General features: G+C 40.3%; 1 protein-coding gene across 1 annotated transcript in view; it reads right to left on the bottom strand.

Annotated features, from left to right (window-relative positions):
• Positions 1 to 27348, bottom strand: part of DNAH6 (dynein axonemal heavy chain 6) — a 240745-nt gene that overhangs the window by 46033 nt on the left and 167364 nt on the right. Inside the window, exons 48-62 of the mRNA XM_045549959.1 lie at positions 27012 to 27152; positions 25375 to 25617; positions 23891 to 24058; positions 23149 to 23384; positions 21723 to 21984; positions 20463 to 20586; positions 19579 to 19775; positions 18281 to 18484; positions 17444 to 17569; positions 14637 to 14801; positions 12110 to 12177; positions 10762 to 10942; positions 6666 to 6845; positions 3112 to 3345; positions 1578 to 1713 (exon numbers count right to left, since the gene is read on the bottom strand). Of these exons, the coding sequence (XP_045405915.1) occupies positions 1578 to 1713; positions 3112 to 3345; positions 6666 to 6845; positions 10762 to 10942; positions 12110 to 12177; positions 14637 to 14801; positions 17444 to 17569; positions 18281 to 18484; positions 19579 to 19775; positions 20463 to 20586; positions 21723 to 21984; positions 23149 to 23384; positions 23891 to 24058; positions 25375 to 25617; positions 27012 to 27152 (2665 nt within the window). The remainder of the gene's footprint in view (positions 1 to 1577; positions 1714 to 3111; positions 3346 to 6665; positions 6846 to 10761; positions 10943 to 12109; positions 12178 to 14636; positions 14802 to 17443; positions 17570 to 18280; positions 18485 to 19578; positions 19776 to 20462; positions 20587 to 21722; positions 21985 to 23148; positions 23385 to 23890; positions 24059 to 25374; positions 25618 to 27011; positions 27153 to 27348) is intronic.

The following is a 27348-nucleotide window of genomic DNA, read 5'->3' as shown; positions in this document are numbered from 1 at the left end:
GGACTTTAAACCACCACCCTTGCTGGGTATACTTAGTTAAATGAACGTTAATTACTGAAAAAAGTAGAAATAGAATTTCAAATCAGTAGAGGGAGAAATAAATAAAAAAGATGTGGATGATCCACCTGAAGTTAAGAAAGAAGAAAAAAAGAAAGCAAAGAAAAAGACTGGCAAGAAAAAATCCCCCCAAGTAAGATGATAGAAGTAAGTCCAAATAGATCAGAGTTTCTCAACCTCACTAATAGTGACATTCTGGATCAAGTAGTTATTTGTGGAGGGTTGTTTTGAGCATTGTGGGACGTTTAGCATATCCTTGTCTCTAACCACTAGACATTAGCTGCACTGCCCCAGTTGTGGCAAACAAAAATGTCTCCAGACGTTGCTAAATGTCCCCACGGGGAAAAAAAATCTTACCTAGTTTGAGAAATACTTAAGTAAATCAATAACCATAATAAATATAATTGGATTAAAAATTGCCTGTTAAAAAAGAAAGACTCTCACACTCTTCAAAACAACAAAATCACACTGAAGAAACACCAAAAATATGCTGATACAAAAGAATTGAAAATAGAGTGTAGAATATATAGAGTAAGAACACTAACCAATAGAGACTTGCTGTAATAATATTAACATTAGAAAATATATTTTATGTCAAAAAAGCATTATTCAGAATAAAGGGGAATATTATTTAATAAAAAATGAACACTTTACTAAGAAGGTAATAATCCCAAACATATTTGTATATAACAGCATATTTCATAAAGTATAATGAAAAATATTCCAAAATTACAAAGGGAAATTGTCAGTCATAATGGTATACCTTAATATACCTCTCTTAGAATCTGACAGATCAAGCATAAAAAACCTTGGTAAAATAAACACCACAGTTACTAAATCTGAGCTAAAGGCTACATATGGAACCTTGCATCCAAGAGACGACATACATGGAATATTTTATATAAACTGAACAGGTACCAGGTTGCAAAGGAAGTCTAAAGAATTACAAAGAATCAAAGAAATAAATAAGAAGAAGATGGTCCCCCAAATCCTAAATGCTTTTGAACTAAAAAGTATAATTTTAGAATTGAAAGGGCTACATATTAGAAATTGTGGGGAAAATTAATATAGAATGTTATAATTCAGAGCAGGGGAAGTGGAAAGCAGGGAGGATGAGGTGCTTCTGGGCTTCTGGTACTGTTCTATTTCTTGATTTGGGTGGTGGCTCATAAGTGCATACAGTTTGTGATAGTTAAGTTTTACACTTTTTGATTTATGCACTTTTCTGTACATATGTTATCCTTCAGTAAAAAGTTAAAAGCCTATAGGATGCAGCTAAAGCAATATTTAGAGGTATATTTATATCCTTAAAGTGGATATAATAGTCAGCATGAAACACTGAAAATTCATGCAACAAGCATTTGACTAAAGAAACTGTGAAAACAAGTCACAGTTTCTTAAAAATGAAATTCCCTAGGGAAAAATATTGACATTGCAGAAGAGTTTAAAGTAAATATTAAAGTTAGTGTTCAAGATCCTGTTTACAATCCCCCTACAGCAGATTCTTTTAGTCACATTACCTAAGCGTATGGAAATAGGATGTAACAATATAGAGTATGTAAGTCCTTTAAAAACTGGAAACGATTCTTCTAAGTCACAGCATGCAAACCACATGGGAGTAAGTAGCCAGGGAGCTTCAGGCTTAGGCGGGCGTTCCTATTTGAAGACAGAAAATGAACAAAATGAGTCACAAAGACAACCACAAAATTCACTTTCACCTTGTCCAAGTGAAAAATCAAGCTCTAACTACCATATCTAATTACTAAGGATTAGTAATAAGATATTGGCAAATAGAAATGATGTTGAATCAATTCTACCTGTGGATCTTTGGACAGAAATGCAATTGATGAAAACTTTTCAGGTTGACATTTACAGAAATCAAATTGATCAATTAAAGCTGTTAAGTCTACATCCAGCCTGTATCCCACATCAGTCTTCCCCTTCCCCAAGTATTCTTATGGTTAATGATTTTTTCCTAGAGAACTAGTCTCCAAATCAGATTCTCAGATGTTCTGACTCCTAGGAAATGAGGAAAGCTGAGTAGTGGAGCAGTATCAGTAGCAAGACAAGCTACGATCTCATTCCAGCTATGATGTGTGCATGTCTAATCATTTCATATGTTCCCAGAAATTTCTGGGAAAAGTATTATGCCATCTGGCAATATTCCATGACATGTTTGCATGTGGGTAAAAGTTTTAAAAGAGACATAGAAACAGTCATGATTGCAGACTGATACTAGTTCTTTATAATTTACTGAATATTTGTGGGGGTGGGGAGGAGCAGCTGGTGGAGGGGTCTTGTCTGGGCTTGTCTTGGGAGTATGAGATGCTGAGAGTCCAAAAAAAGCATCATGTCCAACATCCCAGTGATACACTGATGCTCAAACACTGGCAAACAAGGGCAGATGTCAGGTCTGCAGGGGCCAAGGGCAGGGCTTGAGGTTGGCAGGACAGAGCCAAGAGTTTCGAGTGGAGCTGAAGTGAAACTGCAGACAAGGGTTGGGGGCTCACCTCTGTGGGCCACTAGGTTTGTGGCACATGGGTGAGTTAGGCCAGTTAGGCAGGAGAAAGCAGGACAAAAGGATGAACATGAAGAAGAGAGGTGTAGCAGGACTCATATTACAGTATTCCAGAAGGTGAAAACCAAGTCATTCTGTTACTTCCCATGTTTCATAATGAGAGATGTCTCCAGGCAAGAGAGGGTCATGATTTTACAAATAGTATTGCAAAATTTGTGAATCACAACTTTTGCTGATTTTAACTCTTCACAATTGGAAGATGGTCAGCTTTCCAAGACATGTTCACATCTACTAGCTCACTGGTGACTCCCAGCATCACTTTCCTGTAGGTGAGGACGCGGCTGCACACAGAGGCGAAGCATCACCACCGTCACACAGCCAAGTGGAGGTAGCGTCTCCTGACCTCCAGCTCCCCTCCACTGGGCCACACCTCCAAACGTATGACCTTCAGCCACCAGAGTCACCACAGAGCATTGGTAAGGTGATTGTGGGATTTATCTAGGATAATATGAACCATCTAAATGTGAAACAGGTACCTTTTCTAATCCTGCAGAACCTCGGAGAAAGAAATTCCATTCAGCATCAGTGAGGCTTCCTTGCTGACGCATGATCTCAACACAGAGCATGAAGCTGTAGATGAGTTTATGTTGTTCAAAAAGTCCTCTTGAAATATTGACATAAGCAGTTAGGAGAGTTTGTTCCAGTAGTATGTACAGGCGCTCCTGTAGATCATCTGCCTTCGTAGAGGTTTCAATGGTTGTATTGAACAACTATGTGAAAAAGAGCTCTGTCAATATCTCTGATTTAATTCATTCTCTGTGGAGAAAAAAATCCCTGTCTTCATCCCATCCCTACTCCCTGCCTATTCAGTGAGTAAACAGCAGCACAGGAGGTGAATACAGTAAGTCCTCACTTAACATTGTCAATAGGTTCTTGGAAACTACAACTTTAAGTAAAATGATGTACAGCAGGTCCTTGAATAATGTTGTGTTCAACATTGTTTCATTATAACATGGATGAGAAAAAAACTGATTTCATCATATGTTGCTTCACTTAAAGTTGCAGTTTCCAAGAACCTATCAACAATGTTCAGTGAGGATTGACTACTGTCCAGGAAAAAAAATCTAGAATTAATCCCAAATTGACATGCAATATTATATTCTGTACTCCCCTTCTATTTTTTTTAGAAATGGATCAATGCCAAACTCTTGACACATTCAAAAGACATCATCTTGATGCGAGACATAAAACTTGGGAAAGTGGAGGTGAGCTGGCAGGATGAGTTTTTTCACATCCTCAACCCAGATTTGATAAACCCTTCATTTTGGGTGGAGAGATATAAGGGCAAGGTAAGGTCATGTACCCTTCTTAGCACTTCCTCAAGATAATTCTTAGGGTGTAGAAAGAATGTGCTAGAATATTTCTTGAAATTTAAGAGAAACAAATTTTAAAGGAGTCTTTCACTTTGTTTCCTACCTGGAAATTCTGAGAGTAGGTCTCCTACTTTAAAGGTGCCTCACATGACAAGAACCCTGGGAGGTCAGTAGAGATGGTGGCAATGAAGGATTAGGCATGAGTGGGCCAGAGGTAGCCCTTCCTATTTCCTGTAACTTCTAAGTAGTATGGAAGGAAGACCCAGACACTCCCAAGGGCCACAAGCTCTGTGAGGAAGCTGAACTCATGGGCCTGCCTGGAAGTCATGGGGCAAGAAGATCTGACAGCAGAGGCTGCAGGGAAGTCCCACCAGGGTCCAGAGGGGCATGTGGCTGCAGTGTCAGGATCCACAGCCTGAGGGGGCAAAGGTAGGAGGTGAGGTAGTGCCTGCCTAGTCCCTGGGATCAAGATACATTGCTCATGGGTAGATCAGACAGATCAAAACAGACTGGAAGCCAGAAACAGCTGAGGACCAAGACAGACCAGGGCCAAGCAGTAAACTTTACTCCTTAGAATACTGGGTTGCAACTGTGCAGGCCTCTCTTTTACCTGCCCCTTCTACTAACAGGATGGAGCACAAAGGGAAAATAGCCTGGTTGGGTCAGTCCCCTAACCAGAAGATAGGTCTCCATTCCTTCAAATTAAAAGGGCTTAGAAGATGCGAACAATTATTGTAGAGAATTGGGGAAGTCCTTGTTAATTCTCCTGAAAGTATAGTTGACAAAAGGTAAAGGTAGTAGAGTTGTTTTAATACACTCAGGAAGAAAGAGGATTGAGCTTTCTTTAACAACCTGACAAGAAGCAGAGAGGTTAAAGCCCAGTGAAGATGTGATAAGTTTGGGGCCAAAATAAAACATAGCAAATCTCAAAACGCGCTAAAAAATTTCAGTGTGAAATGGAATTACAGATGGGTTTGGCAGAGGGTATCCTGGCCAGGGCTGTCCTCTACAAACATGTTTTGGGTTTCTGGTTTCCCTTCTAAACCATAAAACTCCAGAGCTTTGATGATTTATCCTATATCCCTTTTTCTCTCAGCCCAAGATATTTTTAGAACATCTTTACTTTTATTTCTTGAAGGAGATTTTAAAAATACCTAGGATAAGAAAAGTGTTACCAAAGTAATTTAGGTGGCATTGAAGGACTTACTAATCCTTACTTTGCTTGGCTTAACTTTGCTGCCAACTAAAGGAAGGGAGCAGAGATGTGAGAACTCAAACCCCTGGTTCTAGGAACTGAGGTTTGACCTCAGTACAGATGACTTCCAAAGGCTGCTAAAGCAAAGACACATCTTGTTGAAAGAGAGCCAAGGGACATCTACATGACAGGATACTAAATAAGACATCTAGTGGAAAAACCAAGCTTGGTCTAGTGTCATAAGAATTGTTTGAATGTTATGGAGGGATCAAAATAGAGTCTTCAATCATAAAAGACTCATGAAGTGTTACATGGTGCTAAGCACCATGGTGGATATGGGATGGATGAGGCTTCATTTCTGCCTCCTGGGAGTTGAGATTCCAGCAGGAGAGAAAAATCCACCACCCAAGACAATGTTGGGTAACATTGTGCCATATGCGGCATATGGCATACCAAATGTGCTGGATAAAAGATTGCTGAAATCGTTTGCTACTCTTCCCATTGAGAGATGGAGTCTAAATCCCCTCCTCTCAAACTTGGGCTATCCTTAGTGACTTGATTGACCAATGGACCGCAGCAGAAGTGAGGTATGACATCCAAGGCTAGGTCAGAAGGAGCCCTGAAGCTTCCACCTTGGTTTCTTTCAATGTTTGCTGCAGATGCCCTCTTGGAATCCAGTTGCCCTATAGTGAGGAGCCCCTGGAGTGAACAGGGGGGCTACTGGGGATGACTGGTAAGTCTTTCTGTGTAATGAGTGATACAAACTCTGTCTCCCCTGGAAGTCTTTAGCAAATTTGTCCTTGCTTGTTGAAGCTTTGTGACATTGAATTTGCTTTTGGGAGATGATGGAATGCTACAAAGAGGATGAGGGGCAAAAACATCCTATTCACAAGAAAGCAGATAAAATTCAACTGTGAATATGAGATAAAGTAGAGAGAATGAAATAAAACAAGAAAGTCTGATAGTTGTATGGTGAAAGTGGGGAAGAAACAAAGGAAAGAGACCCCTCCTAGTCAAAGGCAGGGGTAGGGGGAAGAACGAAGACAGGCTATTGTACAAAAAGTTCTGGAAAAACAAAAGATGCATAAACCAATGTGATTAAAGTCAGTTCTTTCAGAGACCTGAGCTACAACACAGAAAACACTAACAGTGGAAAGGAAGCTGGGTTACTGGAAAAAGTATAAAGAAATAGTACAGAGCTGTGACTCTGAAAAGAATAAGAGAAAGGCAGGTGAGAGGGAAAACAAGCTAGCTAGGTAGTTGAGGAAGCCAAGAGAACATGAAACTTGCAAAGCAGCTTTCTTTTCTTCCTCTACAGAGTGTTCTCTGCCTACGAGGCAATCAAATCTTTAGGAGACACAGTGGTGGAGCTGCTCTTGAACCATAGGTCTGGACCCAACCTTCTGTAGGGTTGTTGTACCTGACAACTAGACTTGTGGCTTATCTGAAGCAAGAAGTAACTCAACAGGGTGTAAATGAAAGCCAAAGAGATGAATCTCATTAACAACAACAACATACTTACCTGTTTAAAATATTTTAATGAGTATTGGTACATAGGATCTATTTCTGAGAGGCTTGCAATGACAAAGTACATAATGGAGCCTTGAGTGGCTACTGGCCGATACTTCTCACGAGCCACATTGATCATTAGCTCAGTGGACTCTGCTTCTTTCAGCCTGACTTTAATGGCACCGGAAGTGATCTGATTAAAGATACAATAACAAATTCTTAGGGATCAGCTTTAGAAAAGCGGTGGGATTTCTGGAGTGTGTCCAGGTAGGCCTGGGAAAGAAATAAGGATAGAATGAGTTAGTGATTATAATAAGGGGGGGTCCCCAACTGAAGTAAATGAGTCTCAAGACTCAGTGACCTTCTTGTGACCAAGCTGACCTCCTTTCCTTCCAGAGTCAGGAATGGGCAGAGGGAAATAGGCATTACAAGTAGCTCTGAAAAAACTGGAGCAGTACCTCTCTGAGACCCGATCTGAGTTACTCCTGAAATGGAAACACTAACACAGCACTCCTAATTGCCCCCTAACTTCCCCAGGAGCAGTCCAAGGTTCCATAATGAAAGAAGGGAGAAGGGATATCCAGGAAAGTGCTCAAAAGAGGGGACTAGAGAGAGGCTAGAAGGACATAGTACCACATCCCACCCTGGAATAACACGAATGACTAATATTCTTGTTTTTTACTTAGAATTCCCAGGTGTAGACATACGGAAACCTGGGGATAGAAGCTGTTGTTTGTGAAGGGTTATAAACCTATGTGAGTTTGAAAAGTTTTCAAGGTTTTTTGACATTCTTTTGGGTTTCTATGTCTTAGGTTTGTCGATCTGGGGAGTCTTTTGGCCAATGGGCTTTCCAAGATTCCCTTCTCTGTGTCTCTCTTTCTATTGCTGTCTGTCCCTACCTACTTGCCCCGCCCCATTTTTCAGCTGTGGATATTCCTAGGTTGGGAGATTCTTTGTCTCTGGAAAGTCAAAGGGTCTAGGGCAGGGGCCATGAAAAATCACCAAATACACTCCTGCAGTGTAACCAGCCATGCCAGACCAAACACAAGTCAGAGTCAGCTTTTATTCTCAGGTCTTTCTGAAGAGCGACAGTTTATGTAACGGCATCAGCACTTTAGTTGGAGAAAGCTGTACACGCACCACAGAAATACAAATTAAAGAAACGTGGTGGAAAAACAGAAAGAGAAATTCTGTCATTTCATGCATATTTAACTGTAGTGGAAAAGTCATTGCTGGCAAGGCATGATTGAAATCTTGAGCTAATAAGTGGAAGCATTCTAGACGTTATTCACCCCCCAGAAAAAAAAATCACCATGGGAACTGGCTGCTCAGTATTTGCTCCACTGAAGGGAGAGCTAAAGGAAACCATCAAGTTTCTATGTAGACCAGGGCTTCCTAATAGAAATATAATGTGAGCCACATATATAATCCTAAATTTTATAAAGAAACAAATGAAATTAATTTTAACAATATATTTTATTTAACCCAATATAACCAAACTATATCAAAATAAAATCCACATATTGAGTGTTTTTTTTTTTTTAAATTAAGCCTTTGAAATCTGGTATGTATTTTATACTAGCAACACATCTTAATTCAGTGTAGCCACATTCCAAGTGCTCAGCAGTCACACACAGCTAGTGGCTACCTACTGTATGGAAGAGTGTGAGTCTAGATGGTCCACCCCAGCCCACCAGGAAACGGAGCTGTGTCTAGGAATCAGAAGGTTCAAACAAACTCTCTCTGTAATGACCCCTTAGGAACCTGGGGCGAGGGGAGGCAACAGAGGATAGAGTTGAGTGGGAAACCCCAGCCTCAATCCTGGACTCAACAAAGCTTTCACATAGGTAGAAAAAGGAAGCTGATATGGGAGCAACTGGATCATGGAGACCCACTAGCAAATAATTCTTTATTCCTTGGGGAGCACAAGGCACTGATAACATAGATCTCAGGACTAAAGAGAAAGGAAAGTAGATCATTTTCTTCTTTTTGCCAGAGAATATTAGAACACTATATACCTCAGTTGAGTTTGGTGACAACTTGCAGACATTATGCCATAGAGACGTGAGGCTTCAGTGGTAGTTAGAGAATATGAGACATATTTTTAAGTAAGGGTTCTGGAAGTTGAGAGGAGTATAAACTATAAGCAGGAAGTGGCAGGAAATGCAGCCAAGGATCGTAGTTCTATCTCTTCTCTAGAGAAAGGATATCTCCAAGGCAACTCCTTGCAAACAAAGAAACCAGCTTATAGATAAAGATGGCAGTCATCACACATATTCTACCTTCACTCCCTACTAAAACTATGATAAAATTGTAGGAGAGGGGTTTAAAAAGCAGTGTAAATCCACAAAGATGGGAGAAATAGGAGAGGAAATATCAGTAAATTTTGGGAGCTGGAAAGCAGACAAAGGGCAGTAATGACTTAGCAGATCAAAAAAAAAATTTTTTTTTAAGCTGCAAAAGAGGAAAGCCAAGAACTTTCCCAATTTATAGAATAGAGTCCTCCACAAAGGCCTAGGAATTAGTTGCAAAAAACATTGCTGGAAGTAGGAGGTGCCTAAAATAAGAACCGGTTGTAAGACCCCCAGGTTATATGCCCAATACCACCCTCAGCCAGGGGATTGTCCTTTCCCTACCTTGGCAGAAAATAGAAGTTTCCCTCTGGAGAAAGTAAAAGAGAGGGTTTTTTGATGGAAAGAAAGAAGTTGGGAGCCAGGTTCCATACGGAAACAGAGTGATTGGGTGGATGTGCACACAGCACACAGCAGATGCTGCGTCCCTGTCCTCCTCCTCTTCTCAGGCCCCAATACTTGCAGCCAGATCTTCACCCTTAGGCAATGTCAACTTGAATGTTTGGCTATAACCAAGATGTAGCTGTAACTACTACGGGAGGCCAAAGGCTGGGAAGCGGGCATGTGTGCGTGTGTGTGTGTGTCTGTGTGTCTGTGTGTGTGTGTGTGTGTGTGTGTGTGAGAGAGAGAGAGAGAGAGAGAGAGAGAGAGAGAGAGAGAGAGATACAGACGCAGTTAAGATGTAAAATGAGAGCAGTTGTCTCTGTGAAGGGAGCCATGGGTGGATGGTGGGGGGAGAAGGCAGGGAATGCTGCTTCTCATAAGCCTCATAGAAATAGTTCGTTGTTTAAATAGTTTGCATGTAAAACACTGCTAAAAAATAAAAATAAATGGGTTAACAACCAACTGCCAGGAATGAAGAAAGCCCAAAGAAGAATAAGTGGAAGGAGGATAAAGAGATCTGTGAACAGATAAGCCAAAGGAGAGAGGAAGGAGATGGGGGACCCAGAATTACCCATTTATTATTGCTTCACTACTGAGATCTCAAGGGACTGTAGGATAGAAAGCCCTAAACCATTTTTAATGTCAACAAAGGCAAGTAACATAACCTTATGTGCTCGTTGCCTAGTAAAGTTAAAGGGATTTTTTTAACAAATTATTTTCTGTCTCTCACAAATGGATGGAAACCATTTTGTAAGCTGTGTTCCTAGCATACACTTTGTGGTGGTTCGACTCTGAGAAATAATTTACTGAAGAATTATAAATTTAATGCAAAACTTTATCTTGCTATCAACACATTTTTATTGAACACCAATTGTGTGCAACCACCATGCTTAACCCTTGGAGAAGGAATATCAAGATTCCTATTGCATAGACCTTAACAACCTAACGGAAGAGATAAGACATGTAATTGAATAATTATGACATAAGATAAACAGTGACAAGTGCTGGGACAGAGATTGAGATAAAACGCTATAAAAGGAGAAAGAGATCAATTCCAGCTGGGAATACTAGGGAGGCTTCCTGGAAGGGGTAATATTAATATGAATTTATAAGTGTGTTTGTTTCTTTCAACTTATATTTTGTCCCAGTTCTTTACATTACATGCTTTATTAAAAAAATGCAGACAAGACCAGAGGAGCCATTGTTTACAGTTTCTCTACATCTTTTTGGTTGGCGAGGATCCCTGATGGCCAGGCATCCTCTATGCATGACCCTGGAAGCCCAGGGTGGCTCCCATTCTTGCTTTAAAAGCCCCTGCAGCTATAACTTTTAAAGTAACACTCTTTCTATAAATATGTAAAATATATTACTTGCCTTTGAATCCTGGAGTGTTTCAATAAGGTCTTCATTGTCCAGAACATTTCCTTCAGATGTAAAGAGCATTTTCAGGATTTTATCTTCGACATTTTTCAGCTGGTTTTTATCAGCGTTGATCCTCACAATGAGCTTGACTCTTTGTTCTTCCAACTCGGGTTTTTCAAGTCGCACCACATCACTACAAGAAAAGTTGAAACACCTAAATTACGTCTTTGTCAGTGCCCTAAGGTTGATTCTATTTTTCTTTCCTCGTTTGTAATTTTTCTTATTCTGAATACTATTTAGCTGAGTAGCTAGTAGCCAAATCTGAATGCAGAATGTCTCTTTTGCTGGGTTTTCACTGAACTACATGTCAGTTCTGATTCTTTTATCTTGTATTTCAGAGACCTACCTGTACCCTTCCATGTTTCCCATACCTTCTGCTCATCTCTTAGGAAAACCTGCTTAATGCTTGACTTCTCCAGTTATCCAATTTCTGTCTCTAATGCTTGCCAAGCTGAAAATGGTGCTAACAATATTCTTTTTCTACCAACATGGGAGATTCTGAGATCCTGACACCTCCATGAACCAATTTTTGGTTGCATATAAAAAAGGGGCCTTACCTCAAGGTTCACCCTTGTCTAAACACGTGAACTTATACTTCCCTTCACTTGTTCTTTCATAATTTGCTCCCAGTCCATTTGCAGAAGCTAATCTTTATTAAGCATTACTCTACGATGGGCACCCTGTTGAGAGTTTTGCATGGATCATCTCTTTTAATCCTTTCAATGCTCCGGTGAGGTGGGCACTGTTGTTATCACCCCCAGGTTGCAGATGAGCACACAGACCCTGGTGGGCTACTTCCTGAGGTCATACCGCTATGAGAGGCAGTGCTGGGCTTGCACTTGGGTCTCTTGGCTGTAGTGCACAAACTATTACTAGTACACTACCCAAATGGTGGGTGGAGACTTAGGGTGTACCCTGATCTCCTTGAGAAGACTGTGGGCAAGAGCAGTGGCTGTGAGCAGCTGTGAAAATGTAAAGAACTTGGCCATTTATTCATATCTTTTTGACTAAGGGTTTGTGTGTGGTGCTTTTACATGTTAAAATTTTTCTTTGTTAAAAACTCAGTGGAAATCAACCAGAGGGAGTAGGGAGGAGAAGAGGAGCAAAAACCTACCCAATGGGTACAGTGAACACTATTTGGGTGATGGGCACATCTATAGCTGGGACTTAAGCATTATAAAAGTGATCCATGTCACCTAAAACATTTATACCCCCCTAATATTTTGAAAGAAAAAAAATTTCTAAACAAAATATTAGGAAACCTATGACATTCCCCTTATTCCCCTGCCCTTTCTTTTACCTTAACAACTGATCCTCCAGACCTGATTTAGTTACAGTGAAATTGATGATGGTAACTTTAATGCATACCTGGAAGAGAAGCACAGAGTACATAAAAGTGCTTAAGTGCAGAATAATAAAATAAGAAGTGCTTTCTTTATTAGAACATGGCTCATTATTTCCCAGGTGGATACATCTCAGGTGTAATTGCATGTGTGCGCACAAACCCACACACACGCTTCAAGCATAATGTGGCTTAAAAAATCTTAATATGATTTTCCCTGCCAGTATGAGTGGCAATCTTGTTCCTCAAACACCACAAGAATCCTACATGATGTTTTAAGGGAAAGTGAGCCAGTGAAGGGTTACAAGAAGTATTCTAGAATCAACAACTTGAGTTCAAATTCCAGCTGTACCAATCTTTCGTCTGTGCTGACATTTAAAAATTGGGATAATAAAAGTAATAACTCCTAGGGACACTGTGAAGTCTAAACTAGATAATAAAAGCACTTAGTTATAGTGACTTGTACATAGTGTGTCCCTGTTTAAAAAAGCTATTATTGGTAATAAATAGAACTTTATATGTTTTTTCCCTTCATAATATTTTTATGAAAAAATGCTATTATATCATAATATTCTGACATCACTTGAATAAATCAATAGCAAAACCTCACAAATATAATAAGAGTGTTTGAATGCCATATACTTTACACATATTACAAATCCTTGAAGGGTTTATCTTCAAATTCGAGTTGATTGACTTGAGGATCCTGGAGATGGAATAATTTGCCCAGTCACAGAGCTGAAGTTGAGTCTTGTGTGCAACACTTCCTCTCAAAAGGTAAGTAAGTGAGAAATCAAAGATTGCAAGTTGGCTCACTGATCACTTTCTAAACTCTGAAATGAGACTTGGGACATGAGCCCTGGCAGTCACTGTACAAGTAAACTCCTCCAGGCTAACAAGGAATTTCTTTAAGCAATGTGTCAATTTCACTCAATCTGAATATGTCTAGTGAAGACAGATAACTATTAGAAATTCAATAACTTAAATGAAAGTGACACTCTTTGGAGTGGTATATTCAAGGATTTTTTTGGGTGGTAGTGGTGGTGGTGAAAGAGTAAGGTTCTAATGTCAAGGTCCTTCCCAAGGCAAGATCCTGCACAGTGTGCAGATGGACCTGAAATTGGGGCAGCACCTGGGCATGTGAATGGTGGGCAGCCAGGCAGTGGCCCACATGAGAGGGGAGAATGGAGTCCCAGCTGTATTCATTTCTGTTGCAACTGCCTTGTGCTCTGAAGCACTACAGTAGGGTTTCTTCTGGATCCTATTGTGGCTCGAGGACATGTGTATGGAGTGGAACCCATACAGCTCCCTTCAAGGAGTCTAAAGACATGAAGAAGGGGATAAGATGCCCCCACCACTCAGAACTGTAAGTACAGGTATTGGATGTTTGGATCATGATCCTCTAGTGTTGCCTTGTCACTAGAGTTTTCAAGTGGGCAACCTCTTTATCTGGGGGTATATGCTATGGGCATTTGCATATTTAAATGTTGACCCTCCCTATGAACTCTCAGGTAAGCTCAGATTCATTTATCAGCTATGAGAACAGGGGCTAAAACAGTCCTTGCTGAAGTAGAGAGGAGTGGAGAGAAGGGAGTGGCACCCCGAGTTTATCAGGTGTGGCTGTGGACAGGAGAGGTGTACCGTGGTGTGAGATAGGGCATTGGCCTGGGGCCTGATTGGGTAGAGGCTTGAATTCTAACTAGAAGGCCAGGAGAAGGGGGACTGGAATCAGAAGAGAAGTAGAAGTGGAAGATAGTGGAAGGAAGGGAGACTGGGGAGGGGAAGAGGGAGAAAGAGAAAAAGCTGTTACCTCTAGGTGGGAACCCACCAAACTCCAGAGACTCATCATGAAAGGAAGATCTTGCTAAACTAGCTAACAGAGAAAGATAAACTATCAAACAGAAAGTAAGACACATAAGTTCACAGCACACTGCCCACTTTGTTTTGTTTCATTAAACGTCTGGGACTAAACTCATTGTCTTCAAGCCTAACTCATCATCTCTAAGAGTTTGTTTTCATAGCCTTAAAGAGCCCTAAGCAGATAGCAGGGGTGCGAACTTTCTGCATCAGTCCCTGCCAGGATCACATTTCAAGGACTTTGATAAGCCAGCCTGACAGAGAAAAGAAAAAAATAAAAATGGAAAAAGCAAACACAGCTGCTTCTATTATCAGCTGGCAGCCATAACTATTTTTTTCCTTTTCTTTCTCTTCTCTTTGTCCCCATAAAAATCCTGAGCTCCCTTGGCTTGGGGCTGACACCTTTCCTTCCCATCTTTCGTTATGTGCCCCTCCCATCTTTGGGAAGTAAAATAAACTTTCTTTCTTTAAAACTGTTGTGATCTCTAAGGTAAAGTAAACTTCACACTACTTTCTATCTGAATCTTTGTGTGGGAAATCTTTCTCAGCTCATGTACAAATTCATACCCTACCACCTCACACCTCAATAATCTAGATAGGCGGAGAACTCCAGACCAGTAGTGCATACCTCAGGCAGGTAGTGGGGATTTGGCATTTTGGTTGTCATATAGAACTTAAAGTTTTTGTCATAATCAATGTCTGAGTCTCCAAGGCGAATGAGTAGTCGGCCACCACTGATGAAAGTTTGTTTCAAGAGAATGGGTTCTAGAGCTGGATCCAAGGTTTCCTTGAGCTTAAAAATTAAAAGAAAACAAGATAAGACAAAAACCAAGCAATTAAAATGGAAGGCATCAACTTCTCAAAATTCTTTAAGTCTCAAAATTTACTGTGAACAAGCAATTTTGCAGTGATCTTATAGATATTTATTAGCATCCTCACACTAAATCTAACAGTATATATTTTCCAGTGGTTATTTTATCAGTAATCTAAGGAAATAAGAGCATATGAAGGCAATACATCTATTAATACTTGGACTAGTCTTACACACTATTCATTGCCATGAGAAATAAGCTAAGGAGAGAGGCTGTAGATCAACCCATTGAAAGGTGGACTTCAACAGGCCCCATGAAAATGAAGATCTGTTCATTTTCATGGTTGTTCTAAGTCAACGGTTGGCAAACTATGGTGTGCAGGCCAGATCTGGCCCACAGAGGCCTGGTTTTGTATAACTCTTGAGCTAAGAATCATTTTTTACGTTTTTAAAGGGTTGCAAAGACTTAAAAACAATGCCCCTCCACACCAAAAACAAACAAGGAAGAAATATGCACAGAGATTAGATGAGGCCTGAAAAAATTAAAATATTTACTATGTGGCTCTCTACAGAAAAAATTTGTGAACCCCTATTCTACATGAGAGTTATGCTTTTTCTCCCCCTTAAAGCAAATCTGGTTGTTGGCAAGGATTTGGGCATGCAGATACTGTCAAAGGACCCCATTAGGAACATCTTTATGTTAGAATGTACACGATGGGGTCCTGTGGCCCAGGGGCTTTTGAAATTTGATTGTAATCCATAGTAAAAAAAGTCTATTTCATATTGTTACATGGTAACCACACGTGTAAATACTTAAAATAAAAGTTTATGAGATAAAATTTACCCTTATCTATGATATAATTTTGTGCTTTTAAAAATTCTATTTCATAAAAAAATTCTGATCGAGATAGACTAAATTGGAAGATGGAGTTTTAAAATATCCTAGCAAATGTAGAAAGCAGCAAGGTGCATAATGCTAATGACCTCAAGTTCCAGAGAGCCGAAAGGCCCAAAGTGTCCTGTTCCTGGCTGGGGTCCTGACAAAGGCCCACCTCCACTTCCAAGAACATTCTGCTAGAGTTAAAGGCTCTTCTGTCCAGGGGCAGAACATCACAGAAAGTCTTTTGTCCACTGCTATGAAAAAGGAAAGTCCTCCAGGATTTCCTGTGCCATGAAGTAAACCTGGGTTCAAGAATCCAGTTTGGGGCTAAAGTAACTGTGCCAAAGATTTGCAGAGACCTCACCCTCTTCTATGACTTCAGGGTTTGAGGGAGGGCCTGGGATCCATTACAGGAACATCCCTGTGTTGGTCAAGTTCAAAGCTTGGCCACATCGAGGCCTCTTGTGCTCTTTGTGGGTCTAGTGGGGAGGATGGCGACTTGCTGGAGATTTTCTAGGCAGGCAAGGCTATTTGGTTTATGTAAACTTTCTACGCCTAATTTCCTCATTGACAAAATGGGATAATAATAGTAACTACCTCATAAGGTTGTGGTGAGGATTAATAAGTTAATGTAAATAAAATATTGAGAATAGAGTCTGGCGTGTAGTGAACACTCAATAAATGATAGCTAATGCTAACATTGTAATTATTATTCCTACTCATGCAAGTGCTGCAGCTGAGCTGCCCCAGGTTAAAGGTCTTTTCCGAGCTTCCTGTCTTTCTGCTGAAGCAGAGGCACTTCCAGCCATGGTTAAACTGAGGTTAACCTCAAGGCCCATGCTTTTGCTCACTCATTTTTCTCTCATAGGGAAATAAACCACGATCATTGACCAGTCTCTTTTGTGTCCATGGCTCTTGCACATGCTGTTTCCTTTGCCTGGGAAGCCCTTCTCGCTGGGCTTGTCACATGCTGAACTCATCACCTAGATCACAGCTTCAGTAGTACTCCCCCTGGCCAGGCATCTAAGTTGGTTAGGGTCCTTCCCTCCCCTTGTGGGCTATCTGAGTCATCTGCTTGCTCCTTCAAAGCCCCGATCACAAGTTTTCTTCCTCACCCTCTCTCTCATTTCTTCTTTCTCTGTTTACTATCTCTGTCCCCAACTCAACTGTAAGCTATTGAGGACAGAAACCACATTTATACTGTTTGTCACCAGCTTTCAAATAGTGTTTGTTGAAGCGAGTGAACAATTTCTAAAACATCCATTCTTGAAGTGATATCCAAAGAAATGGAGCATCTAGACTTAACAAAACTCAAGTTCATCTTTATCAGTCATCACTTAATCTAATTCCAACCTTGGTCCAAGCAAAAAATAATATTTATACCCACTGGAAAGTTTTACTGGCTTCACATCCTTGGTGCTGTAGACAGTTCCTGACTGCTTTGAATTTTCAGTGCAGCAAACCACCAAGGACTACAGTGAGGTCTGCAAATCAGCAGTGTCAGCAAACAGAGGCCATCCCTCTTAACACCAAAACAATGTCTGAAAGTCAACAGATTGCCCCTCACTTCCCTGCTGCTCCCCCATATGAGAACGTATTGTTTAAGGAGCAAAGAATTGGTTTGACCAATTGGAAAATACAGTTGACTGGTGTCTTCAGCATGATGCCGATGTGGCCTGTACAGAGTTCCAGAGATGATCTGAAAGTGGGAAACTAACATAAGAAAATAAAGTGGAAAGCAAACCTCTTCCAGTAAGACAGGTAAACCAAGTCGGATTGAATTTTCAAGTATTCGTAAGAAATTACTATCTGTAAGCTTAATGATCTTTAAGCCATTTCTGCTTTCCTTGTTCCTTATCCAACGGTTGGCCTGTATGAGAAAGCACAGAGCAGGACATTTGTTCCAGAGTATAATAAATGGCTAGGAAGTGACAGCTTTAGAATAAAGTTTAGAAATTCAATCTAGAAATAGATTTGAAATATAAAAAGAAAAAAAAATAACGCCACCCCCCTCAATAAAGACAGCTTTTAAGCCCAATGTTTGTAACTTTTCCATTTGCTCAAATCTGTAACAAGTGAAGAAAAGTCTCCTAGGAAAAAAGCCCACATGTACGATACTCAGGTATGTCTGCCTTGCTTCCTTACGCCTCCCTTGACAAACCCTATTTAGTCCAATCTGATCCATGGACCTATGGAGTCAGATAACGGGATTTTGTAAATTCCAGGGAGGCTTGCCCTAAATTCTATCATACCCTGATTTCATTCTGTCTCCTCAGACCTTTTAGGATCAAAGACTACAGAGGAATGAATTTCTGGGAATCTCTGCCCTCACAGAAACCAGAAAACTGATAGTCAATCCCTTAAACAAAACCAATCAAAACCCAGTATGAGAGCACTTAGACTCTCCCTGTCTTACTGTCTACATCCACAAAGTAAGAGACTTGGACTAGGAGGCTTCTAAACTCTCTACATGGTCTAAAACTCCATGATCTTATAAATATGTCCACTTTTACAATTTTTAATAGACAGCTCGATATTAAGCAGAGCTAATAGGCCACTCTCTTAAGCATTTGTTACACACCTGATCTTGGGGATCAATCATCAAAGGCCACCGTCTCCCTTCAGTAACCAAAATGCCATTTTCTGTTGATATCATGTCACGGGGCAGCCCATCAGTGTTCCACTGCCGTATTTCGTAGGGATCTCCAAGAGTGTTAATGAGACTGAAGGAAGGATCGATTGGGATCTCCAGAGACTGACAGTACTGGATCCAACACTCTATAAGCTACAGAAGGAGGAAAGCTTACTCAAATAGAGTCAGGAACACCCAGTAAATGAGGGCACACACAAAATGTGGTGGGCAGGAGTAAGGCAGTGGCTAGAAAAATGAAGCCCTCCCGGTCTTCACAGGCATGCTGGCATCAGAGCATGGGACACAAGACGTGAACTAAAATTCAGGAGACCTGGGTGCCCAAACTATACCATTAAGTAGCTGTAACTTTGGGCACCTCACCCTCTGTCTGGACCTATTTTCTCATGTGTAATTGACCGGGTTGTCAAAGTGGTTTCCAACCAGGGGTGTTTTGCCCCTCTTGGGAGAGTCTGGAACCATGTGGAGAAGTTTGGGGTTAACACAATGACTGTGGGTGCTACTAGCAATCAATAGATGTGGAAAAGCAATGTTAGCATCTTATCTCCTTCAATGAGTGGTGGTCACGCACAACAGAGAACTGTCTGCCCCCAAAAGCCACCATTGGCCCAGGAAGAAACATGGACCAGATGACCCCTGAGCTCCTGGGGAGTTTATATGAGCCCTGTACCAGGTCTTATAAACTTAAGGATGAGGATGAAACATTTTTAGGAAGACCTTTCACACAAATGACCATAAAATCCTTCCAAATAACTTAGTTTCCTAGAAAATGCATGTAGAAGGAACTTTTATTCTCTGATAATTAAGAAGTTTTATTTCTCATAAAGATAAATGCCCAAGGAACCACAGACGCCTCCATGTCCCACTCCTTTTCATTGCCTGTCCTTCTGTAGCAGTCTCACCAATGCAGAGCATCTCATCCTGGCTGACTTTACACGCCACTTGTGATCTGTCCCTTTTCCGTCCTGCCGGTTCCTGTGCTGTGTAAGTAAGTGATGAATAGCTTTCTATGGCAGGGGAAGGAAAGGGAGGAATGTGTTAAGGAAAGCCTAGGTGTAGACCATCGCTGGCTGGTACGGGAGGTCGGGGGCTATGGAATGTATACCTAAATTCTACCATGGAGAGCCTCCATAGTGGAGAGCCTCCATCTGAACTCAGAAAAATGACACTTTTGCAACCTCAGTTTCGGCTGCTTCTTAGCAATCCTTACAGAAAGCAGGTTTACTCACTGTTTGCCTGTACTGGGCTGTGAAAGCCCCATAATAGGCCACACAAGCCGCTGCTATGAACACGTTCCCTGTGATATTCGCTAGCTCCTCCTCGAACTTCTGTATGCTTTCTTCCCATCGAACCTGCTCATCTCCTAACGCAGCTGTTAGCTTTCCAGCTCGTAGTAGGCGTGCTTTTGTCAGGCTCATATTCTTCGCTAGAAAATTAAATCAGGTTATGTTATTCAATATTTTCCAAAAATATTAAAAGTTTATTCACCTGCTTCTATTTATAGCAGAATTAGCATTATTTAGCCAATGATAGCAACATATCTCTATGAAAACTCACAGCAGTTCAGCATTTATTCCAATTTCAGAACCAAGTTTAAGTTTGCCTCTTCCATGCCAACAGCTCTTTTTTGATACTGTTACTCTGGCTGAAGATAGTGCTCTCTGCACTCCTCTAGTATTTATTTTCTGGATCAAATCCATATGCCAGCAGTCCCCAACCTTTTTGGCACCAGGGACCATTCTCATGGAAGACAATTTTCCACAGACTGGGGGGTGGGGGATGGTTTTGGGATGATTCACGTGCATTACATTTATTGTGCACTTTATTTCTATTATTATTATATAATTATACAACTCACCATAGGTTGGGGACCCCTGCCATACGCTGCTTTATATTTTAAAGTAACATGCTGTAGTAAGCCCTGTTCAGATACAAGATGTTGAATGTACACAATATATGCAGTTCTCATTTGATATTAGAAGACTAATGCAATGAGTCCAATGGAGTAAGTCTTACATGTTGGATAAAAGCTGAGATCTTACTGCCTGAAAGTTCTTTCTACTTTTGAAAAACAGATGTTTCCTGACCAATGTAAGTTTTATGAGTTACTTACCCAGACTTTCTTTTTCATTCACACCTTTGTCATATTCATCTTGTAAGGCCTGTATTTGATTTTCCACTTTTCGTAGCAATGCTTGCTTTTCTTTCAGGGTAGCCATAGTAACGTCAAGTTCAGCCTAATAAAAGCAATTATTTAAGAATAGGCCCCCAAAGAAGGCTGAATTTGCAAATTTATAATAGATTTTTAAAAATATGTAAGATTTATGTTCACTTTTCTATGTCCAAAAAGACTTTGATGTGATATTCAAAGTTAACACAAATATAAAATACAATAAAACATAAGAAGTAAACAAAACCAAACAAAATCAATCATAAAGTCCAACAGAATAAATCATAAAAGAGAAACAGATGTACCAAGCATTTGGGATGAATTAGTTACCACAATGGATTATTAATTTTAAATGATGAAACATTTTAATTAAATATTCATGCAACAGTGAAAAATCTTTCCTAATTCTCAATATTAGGGGGTCTACAAACTATGGCCTGTAGGCAAATCTAGCCTGCTGCCTGTTTTTGTACAATCTGAAAGCTAGGAATGGTTTTCACATTTTTATATGGTTGGAAAAAACTAAAAAAAAAACTAATATTTTGTGATGTGATAATTGTATAAAATTTGAATTCCAGTGTCTGTAAATAAAGTTCTATTAGAACATAGCCACGCTTGTTCATTTATGTATTGTCAGTGATTCTTTTTGTGCTGCAGTGACACAGTAGAGTACCTTGCAATAGAGATCATATAGCCCACAGTGCTTAAAATATTTACTATCTGGATCTTTAAAGAAAAAGTTTGCTGATGGCTGCTCTATTGCCGTGGTTCTTTCAGAAACCCACTTCACTAAATGACCATTCTTTTTTCTTCTTGGGAAGGCTAAGGACCTCACATCTGATTGTGGGTTAAGCTGGCTCTAAAACCTCAGATGACATCATCAAGAGTGGGAGTAGTTAGCAAAGGGAAACAGACCATTAGATGCTAGAGCTAAAAGGCATCTCAAAAATATCGTAGGCCGAATTCTCTTTTTTCAGATGAATATACTGAGGCCTCATATTCCTTTTATGCTGGAAGAAGGCTGATTTTAGAAGTAATTTCTGAAAGTTTTTTTTTCTGCTATTGTTTAAAACAAAAGCTATTTTTCAAGAGCTTTGTTACAATTTGTATTGTATAGGATCATGGTAGCATTATAAAGGCAGCTTGAATGATTGGTGACCAAAGTCTTCAGTTCTATAAAATATCATAATATAGATTGTGTACCTGTGTAGCCCGGAGTTTTTGTCTCTTTGGTTCGACTTCCTTGACTACCCGAGAGTACAAGTCCATTGCTCTTACCCACATGCACATGGATTTACATGCTTTCGACACTTTCTCTACTTTTTCAGGCACAAAATCGGGATTATTAATATACTTTTGAAGCTTTGCCAATATCTGAGGTTTTATGTTTTCCTTATCATATTCTAAAAGCCTTCTTAGAAAGTTAGAGTCACCAAGAAGTTGCTTTGCTGTTGGCCAATCAGGCCTGAAAGACAGACATGATAAGTTAATAGCATTGCAATAAAGTAATGTAAGAACAAAAGAAATGTATTCCTCTGAAAACATTACAATATTATCCCCATAAGTGGGTAGTTTTAATCTTGGTGCTATAATCCTAGTAATTGGTCGTTATGTGTATCACAATTAATTCATGGGGAGAAAAGTATTTGGATTACTGACGTTTCATGCAACCCAGCTTTGGTAAAGAAAGAATTATAAAATCATAGAGTTTTAGAATGTAAGGCATTATAGAAACAATAGTTTTATTTTAAAAAGGTCCTAAGCACTCACATTTTACCTCTTTTGCTAGTTTCAACCCTTAAAAATCTCTTGCCATGACACTACAATTGCCTTCTAACTGGGCTTTATGTCTTTTGGTCAACCTTGCCCCTCTGAACTCTTGCCAGATTGGTATTTCTATCATGAAAATCTGATTAGCTAAAAAATGTTCCATGGTTCTTAGTTCCCTCTGCCCAGGGCTCTCTACCTGTTCTCTGCAGAGCCCCTGGGCCTTACTGAGGCGCCAGCTTGAGGGTCAGTGGGGAGGCCTGGTGGTGGTGGGCTGCTCTGAGTCCTTTGTTCAGTTTTATCTAGAAAGGTTCATTGTAACATAATTTTTTATTGCAAAAGGGATTGTATTGCCAAAGAAAGTTTGAAAACTACCTATCTCCAAGATGAAATCTGAACTGTTTATCACAGTTTACAAGACCTTTCATGATATAATCACTGCCCTCCTGCCCAGCCTCAACCCATTCCATGAGCATCAAAGCTCATTCCTCATGCTCCCACGGTCCCACAACTCAACTAGCATTATCTTCTGAAAAACCCGCTCTCACCTCCCCAGAAGGACTTAGACACTCTTTCTTAGCACTCCCAATACTATAGAGCTCACACATTGTCTTGAAATTATTATTTTTTATGTCTGTCTCCCCCACTAGCCTGTGTGTGTCTTCAAGGGAAAAACATATCTTTCATCATCTAGCACAAAATAGATGTTGGGAAAAAAAAGTCTCCTTGAATCAATTTGTTGAATGACCAACTGAATCGGTAACAGAATGGAGAAGAGAATGAATATATAAATGAAAATGGAGAAAACCAGTAAAGAAATCCCAACAGGTATTCTGGTAATATATGATCCTAAATTACTCACTTTGCATTCAAGAGAATGGAGATCGCTTCCATTACAGTCATGACCATATCTGGGGGCTTTGTAAAAACTCTGATTTCAGATATATCTGCTTTATCTAAGGAATCCAGTGCCTTATTGGCGGCGTCGAGTGCAGGTAATGCTTCGTCAAGATCTCTTTGAGCATCATCAGCTATTGCTTGGGTCTCTTCAGCTTTCACTTTTGCTATTGCTTCATCTTCTTGCACAACATTACGGACCTAACCATTGGAACACAGCTGCTTAAGTGGCCTCATTATTTGAATTTCCATGTTTAAAAACAAAGCCAGTAATAATGAGTCATATTTGCTCTTTGGATTAGACCAAGGTGAAAGGGAATTAGCTAGACTGCATTTCATGCTCTCCTTTGTCCATTTCATGCCATGCTGACAGCACAATGAAGATAAAATCCTATAACTTAAAGCTCCTTCTTAGGAGAGGAATAGCTGCTTTATATTTGTAGGTGGTACTTTTCTCACAGCTCTCTCTGTCCCGCTCATTGGGATTCATCAATTCTCAGGGACAGAACCAGGGTGATTTAGTGAAGGGAGATTGCTTACAACTTAAAAGCATTGGTAAGTTGCTAAAAACAATTCTAAATCTATCACTTAATTATTTTAATGACATATATGATAATCCAAAATAATCCAGTCTTATATCATTGTATATGAGTGATCAATTGCTTCCCTAAGCCTTCTCCCCCACACTGTCAGGTAATGCAGCATACCTGATCAGCATTTTCTTGATCCACTGCCAATTTTTCCATCAGGGCTTCAACATCTTGTGATTTTTTTAAAAGGACAGGTTCTAAAGCTGAAAGATCTAATTTCATTTTATCTACTAGTACATTCGTTTCTAATAGCTTGGTGAGTCCATTCTTCACCCGATCTCGTGCCTAAAAGACAATGAATATTTCTATTGTAATGAGTACTATCAACTATAGGTTTACTGGCATCTATTAATATTACTCATTAGGCTTTTACAGCTACAGAATTGGTAAATCCGTTTGCGATATTTCAAATTGTGAATGCATTACAAGCTAGGAAATCTTCAGGTAATACAACTTCAGGAAATGGCCATGACATTCACCACGCTGCGTTTGTATCCATGCCCTCTGGCCTCAGCACTGGGACTCCACTGGGCTGTGGCTCACTGAGGGCAGGAACTGCATTGTATTATTTTTATTCTCCGTGGTAGCATGTTGAGTGAGTGAGGGACAAGATCAGATAGGAATCCCTGGAGACCACAGCTAGGGGGGCTTGTTTACTTGGGTCAGCAGGGCTGAGGACTCCCAGGGAGATGAAGTCCTGGGTGCCAAGCTCTGGTTGCTGGATCTGAACCCTACATGGTGACAGAAAATGCTTAACTAGAATCAAAGGGCTGGTATCTGCTACAGGAGACACCTGGGAAGCACTTTCTTTTTCAAGGTGAGTCAGAAAGATTGGCTCACATTGGCAGGTTTCAAAAATATCTGTCAAGGCAGGCATTTTACCACTTACAAATCCTCTGAAAAAAATTTAAATACCTAAATTGTAAATGCTTCTCTTTCAGTGTGTTTAAAATGTTGAAAATTTTAGGTCACGTTAATAGCCTGATGATGATGATGACGATGACATCCACTATTTTCTGAGCACCTCATATGTGTCATATCATAGTGCTTCATGGACAGTATCTCATTTAAATTCCTCAACGATCGAAGAGGTAGATTTAGATATTTCTGAACCTTATTTTCTACTAAGGCTTAAAGAAGTAATATAATGTGCTCAAAGTTGTGTAGCAAAAGGCAGAACATAGGTTGTACATAGTTTTTGGTTGACACTAAATTCCTTAATGGTAACCAAAGTCCCAATGCTCTTAATTGGAACAATTGACACAACTGGTAGACAACTAAAATACCAACTTGATTGCTTAACAAAAAGTTTTCCTCTGTATTAAATACTGCAGAGATGACTGACTGTTCTCTGCGTAACTTTGATGCTGTTGTGATGCCCATATCATTCTACTCAGTCAAGGATACTTATGTAAGCGATAGAAGGACAACATAATTATCAGGGAAGGGGAAGGCCCTGGGATCAACAGCATGGGACACTTTTTTGGTCCTATTGCAGGTTGTCTAGGGCACCTGTCAGGATGGAGAAGGCTCTGGCAGGTAAGACGGCGCAAAGACCTTTCAAAAAGGTTTTTTTTTTCCATTGGTAATATTGAACTTACTGAAATAATCTGCTTCCTTTTTTCAGACAGCATAGACAGGTAGAGATTGATGAGCTCCAGGTAGGAGGTGGGTGTTGTGTAGTAGTGCCGGCGCAGCTCCGTGTAGTAGCGCTCTGCCATGGTGGAGACGCTCAGGTGAACATTCACGCACATGAGGGAAAGTTTGTCTTTCAGTTCTTCATTTTGAGGGTCGACATTTGAGAAAAATGTCTTTGACACAGAAAGAAGTGCTTCTCTGGGCCACTGTAAATAAAGAAACAGTCTGGAAAAATCTGTTGGTCATTTCAATAACATATAATTTAATAATTTTAAAAAAGATTTCTCTGGAACTCTCCCTTGCCAGTCTTCCCTTTCACCTAGTTAACTCCTACTCACACCTACGATGCTTAATTAACCAAAAGGCTCTGTCTGTTTGAGAGGGCCTGGGTCTGCATTTGCTGAGCACCGCGTCTCCAACACACTGTCAGGCACATAGGAGTTGTTCAGTAAATGTTTGTTGCTGGAATGAATGGATGATTGGGTGTCTTTAGAATTCTATAAATAGGATCATACGTGTTATGGGGCCCTCATGTCCTGACTCTGTTTATTTTACAGTTGGGACTTCAGGTCCATCATTATAATCACTGTCCTGCACAGTGATTTGCTCCTCAAGTCCTTTGCTCCTCTCTTGTTTCTTTGAGTTCACCCGAACCTTAGTCAAAAGCAACTCTGTTACTCCAAGCCTGCAACTACGCAGTTGAGCATGGTCGGAGAAAAACACACAGCCATGCTGACTGCCCACACTTTACATTTGTGACGACTAGCTCCTTCATGCAGCCCAGAAATGCTTCTATGTTTTCTAATACATCAGTTTTGTACTCTTCTAAGTGAATATTTCACACCCTTTTCTACTTCCTCAGACTGCTAACAGTTCCTCTTTCCTCTTCATTCTCAGCTCATGACCTTGCTTCCCACATCACTAAAAAAAATTAGAAACAATGCAAAGGCAACTTTGATGAGCTCTTACCCTCATACCTCCCCACCTACCTGCATCTATGCTCATATATTCTGCCTCCACTCCGGCTACTCAGGGGTAAGCTGTGCATGCTCCCTGCCAAGGTCAGCCCCTTCACTGACGACCCCCATCCCATCCCTTTTTGCTTACTGAAGGACACGCTTAACTCTGTATGCTGTGTCATCAATATAGTTCTCTTTTCTGGATCATTTTCGTAGTACATACACACATGATCCTTGTGTTTCTCATTTAAAAATATTTCTCTCTCGACCTCACATGCTCCTCTATTTATCACCCCATCTCTCTGCTTTCATTTGGGGCAAAACTCCTCGAAAGAGTTGCCTATGCTCACTGTCTCTGATTCCTCTCCTCTCTTCTCTCCTGAACCCTCTTCTCCACCACCAATTGAAACAGCTGTTGTCAAGATCACTGATAACTACATGGCTAAATTCAGTGGTCTCCTCTTTATAAATTCTGTTTTGTCTTTGTTCTATGATTGTCATTGTCATTCCCTGTGTGAGCAAATTCCTAGCAGGCTTTAAAGCTGATGCAAGTACCCATGTGCTATTTTCAGACAATGTGTTACCCCTTTGAAATCAAGCAAGTCCAACTTCTGAAAGAGATATCCTGAGATGTCACCAACCTGGACAAACCAGTCAATGGTGCAACAGTTTACAAGGGATGGAAACATTCGGCATCGGGACCGAAAGGCCTCCCCAACTGGGCTCATGCAGAGAACAATGTGCAGCTTCTGACGAACTCTACTGATAAAGTATTGAAACACCTGACAAAAAGATATTTTCCAATTTAAAATACGGATAAAGCAAGAATAAAAGTTAGTGTTGGCTAATGCATTGGAGGCTACCGACATCAAAAAAATTGTTAGTATAGAAGATATGTGAATAGCCTGTTCAACATTCATTCCAACCCCTTTCTTTCATTCACACAGCCTGGAAAGATTAAAAACAACATTTTGAGGG

Source organism: Lemur catta, chromosome 4 (genome assembly GCF_020740605.2).
Source record: "Lemur catta isolate mLemCat1 chromosome 4, mLemCat1.pri, whole genome shotgun sequence".
NCBI classification, from domain to species: domain Eukaryota; kingdom Metazoa; phylum Chordata; class Mammalia; order Primates; family Lemuridae; genus Lemur; species Lemur catta.
The sequence above is the reverse complement of the archived record's forward strand: the minus strand, read 5'-3'. Positions and strand labels throughout refer to the sequence as shown.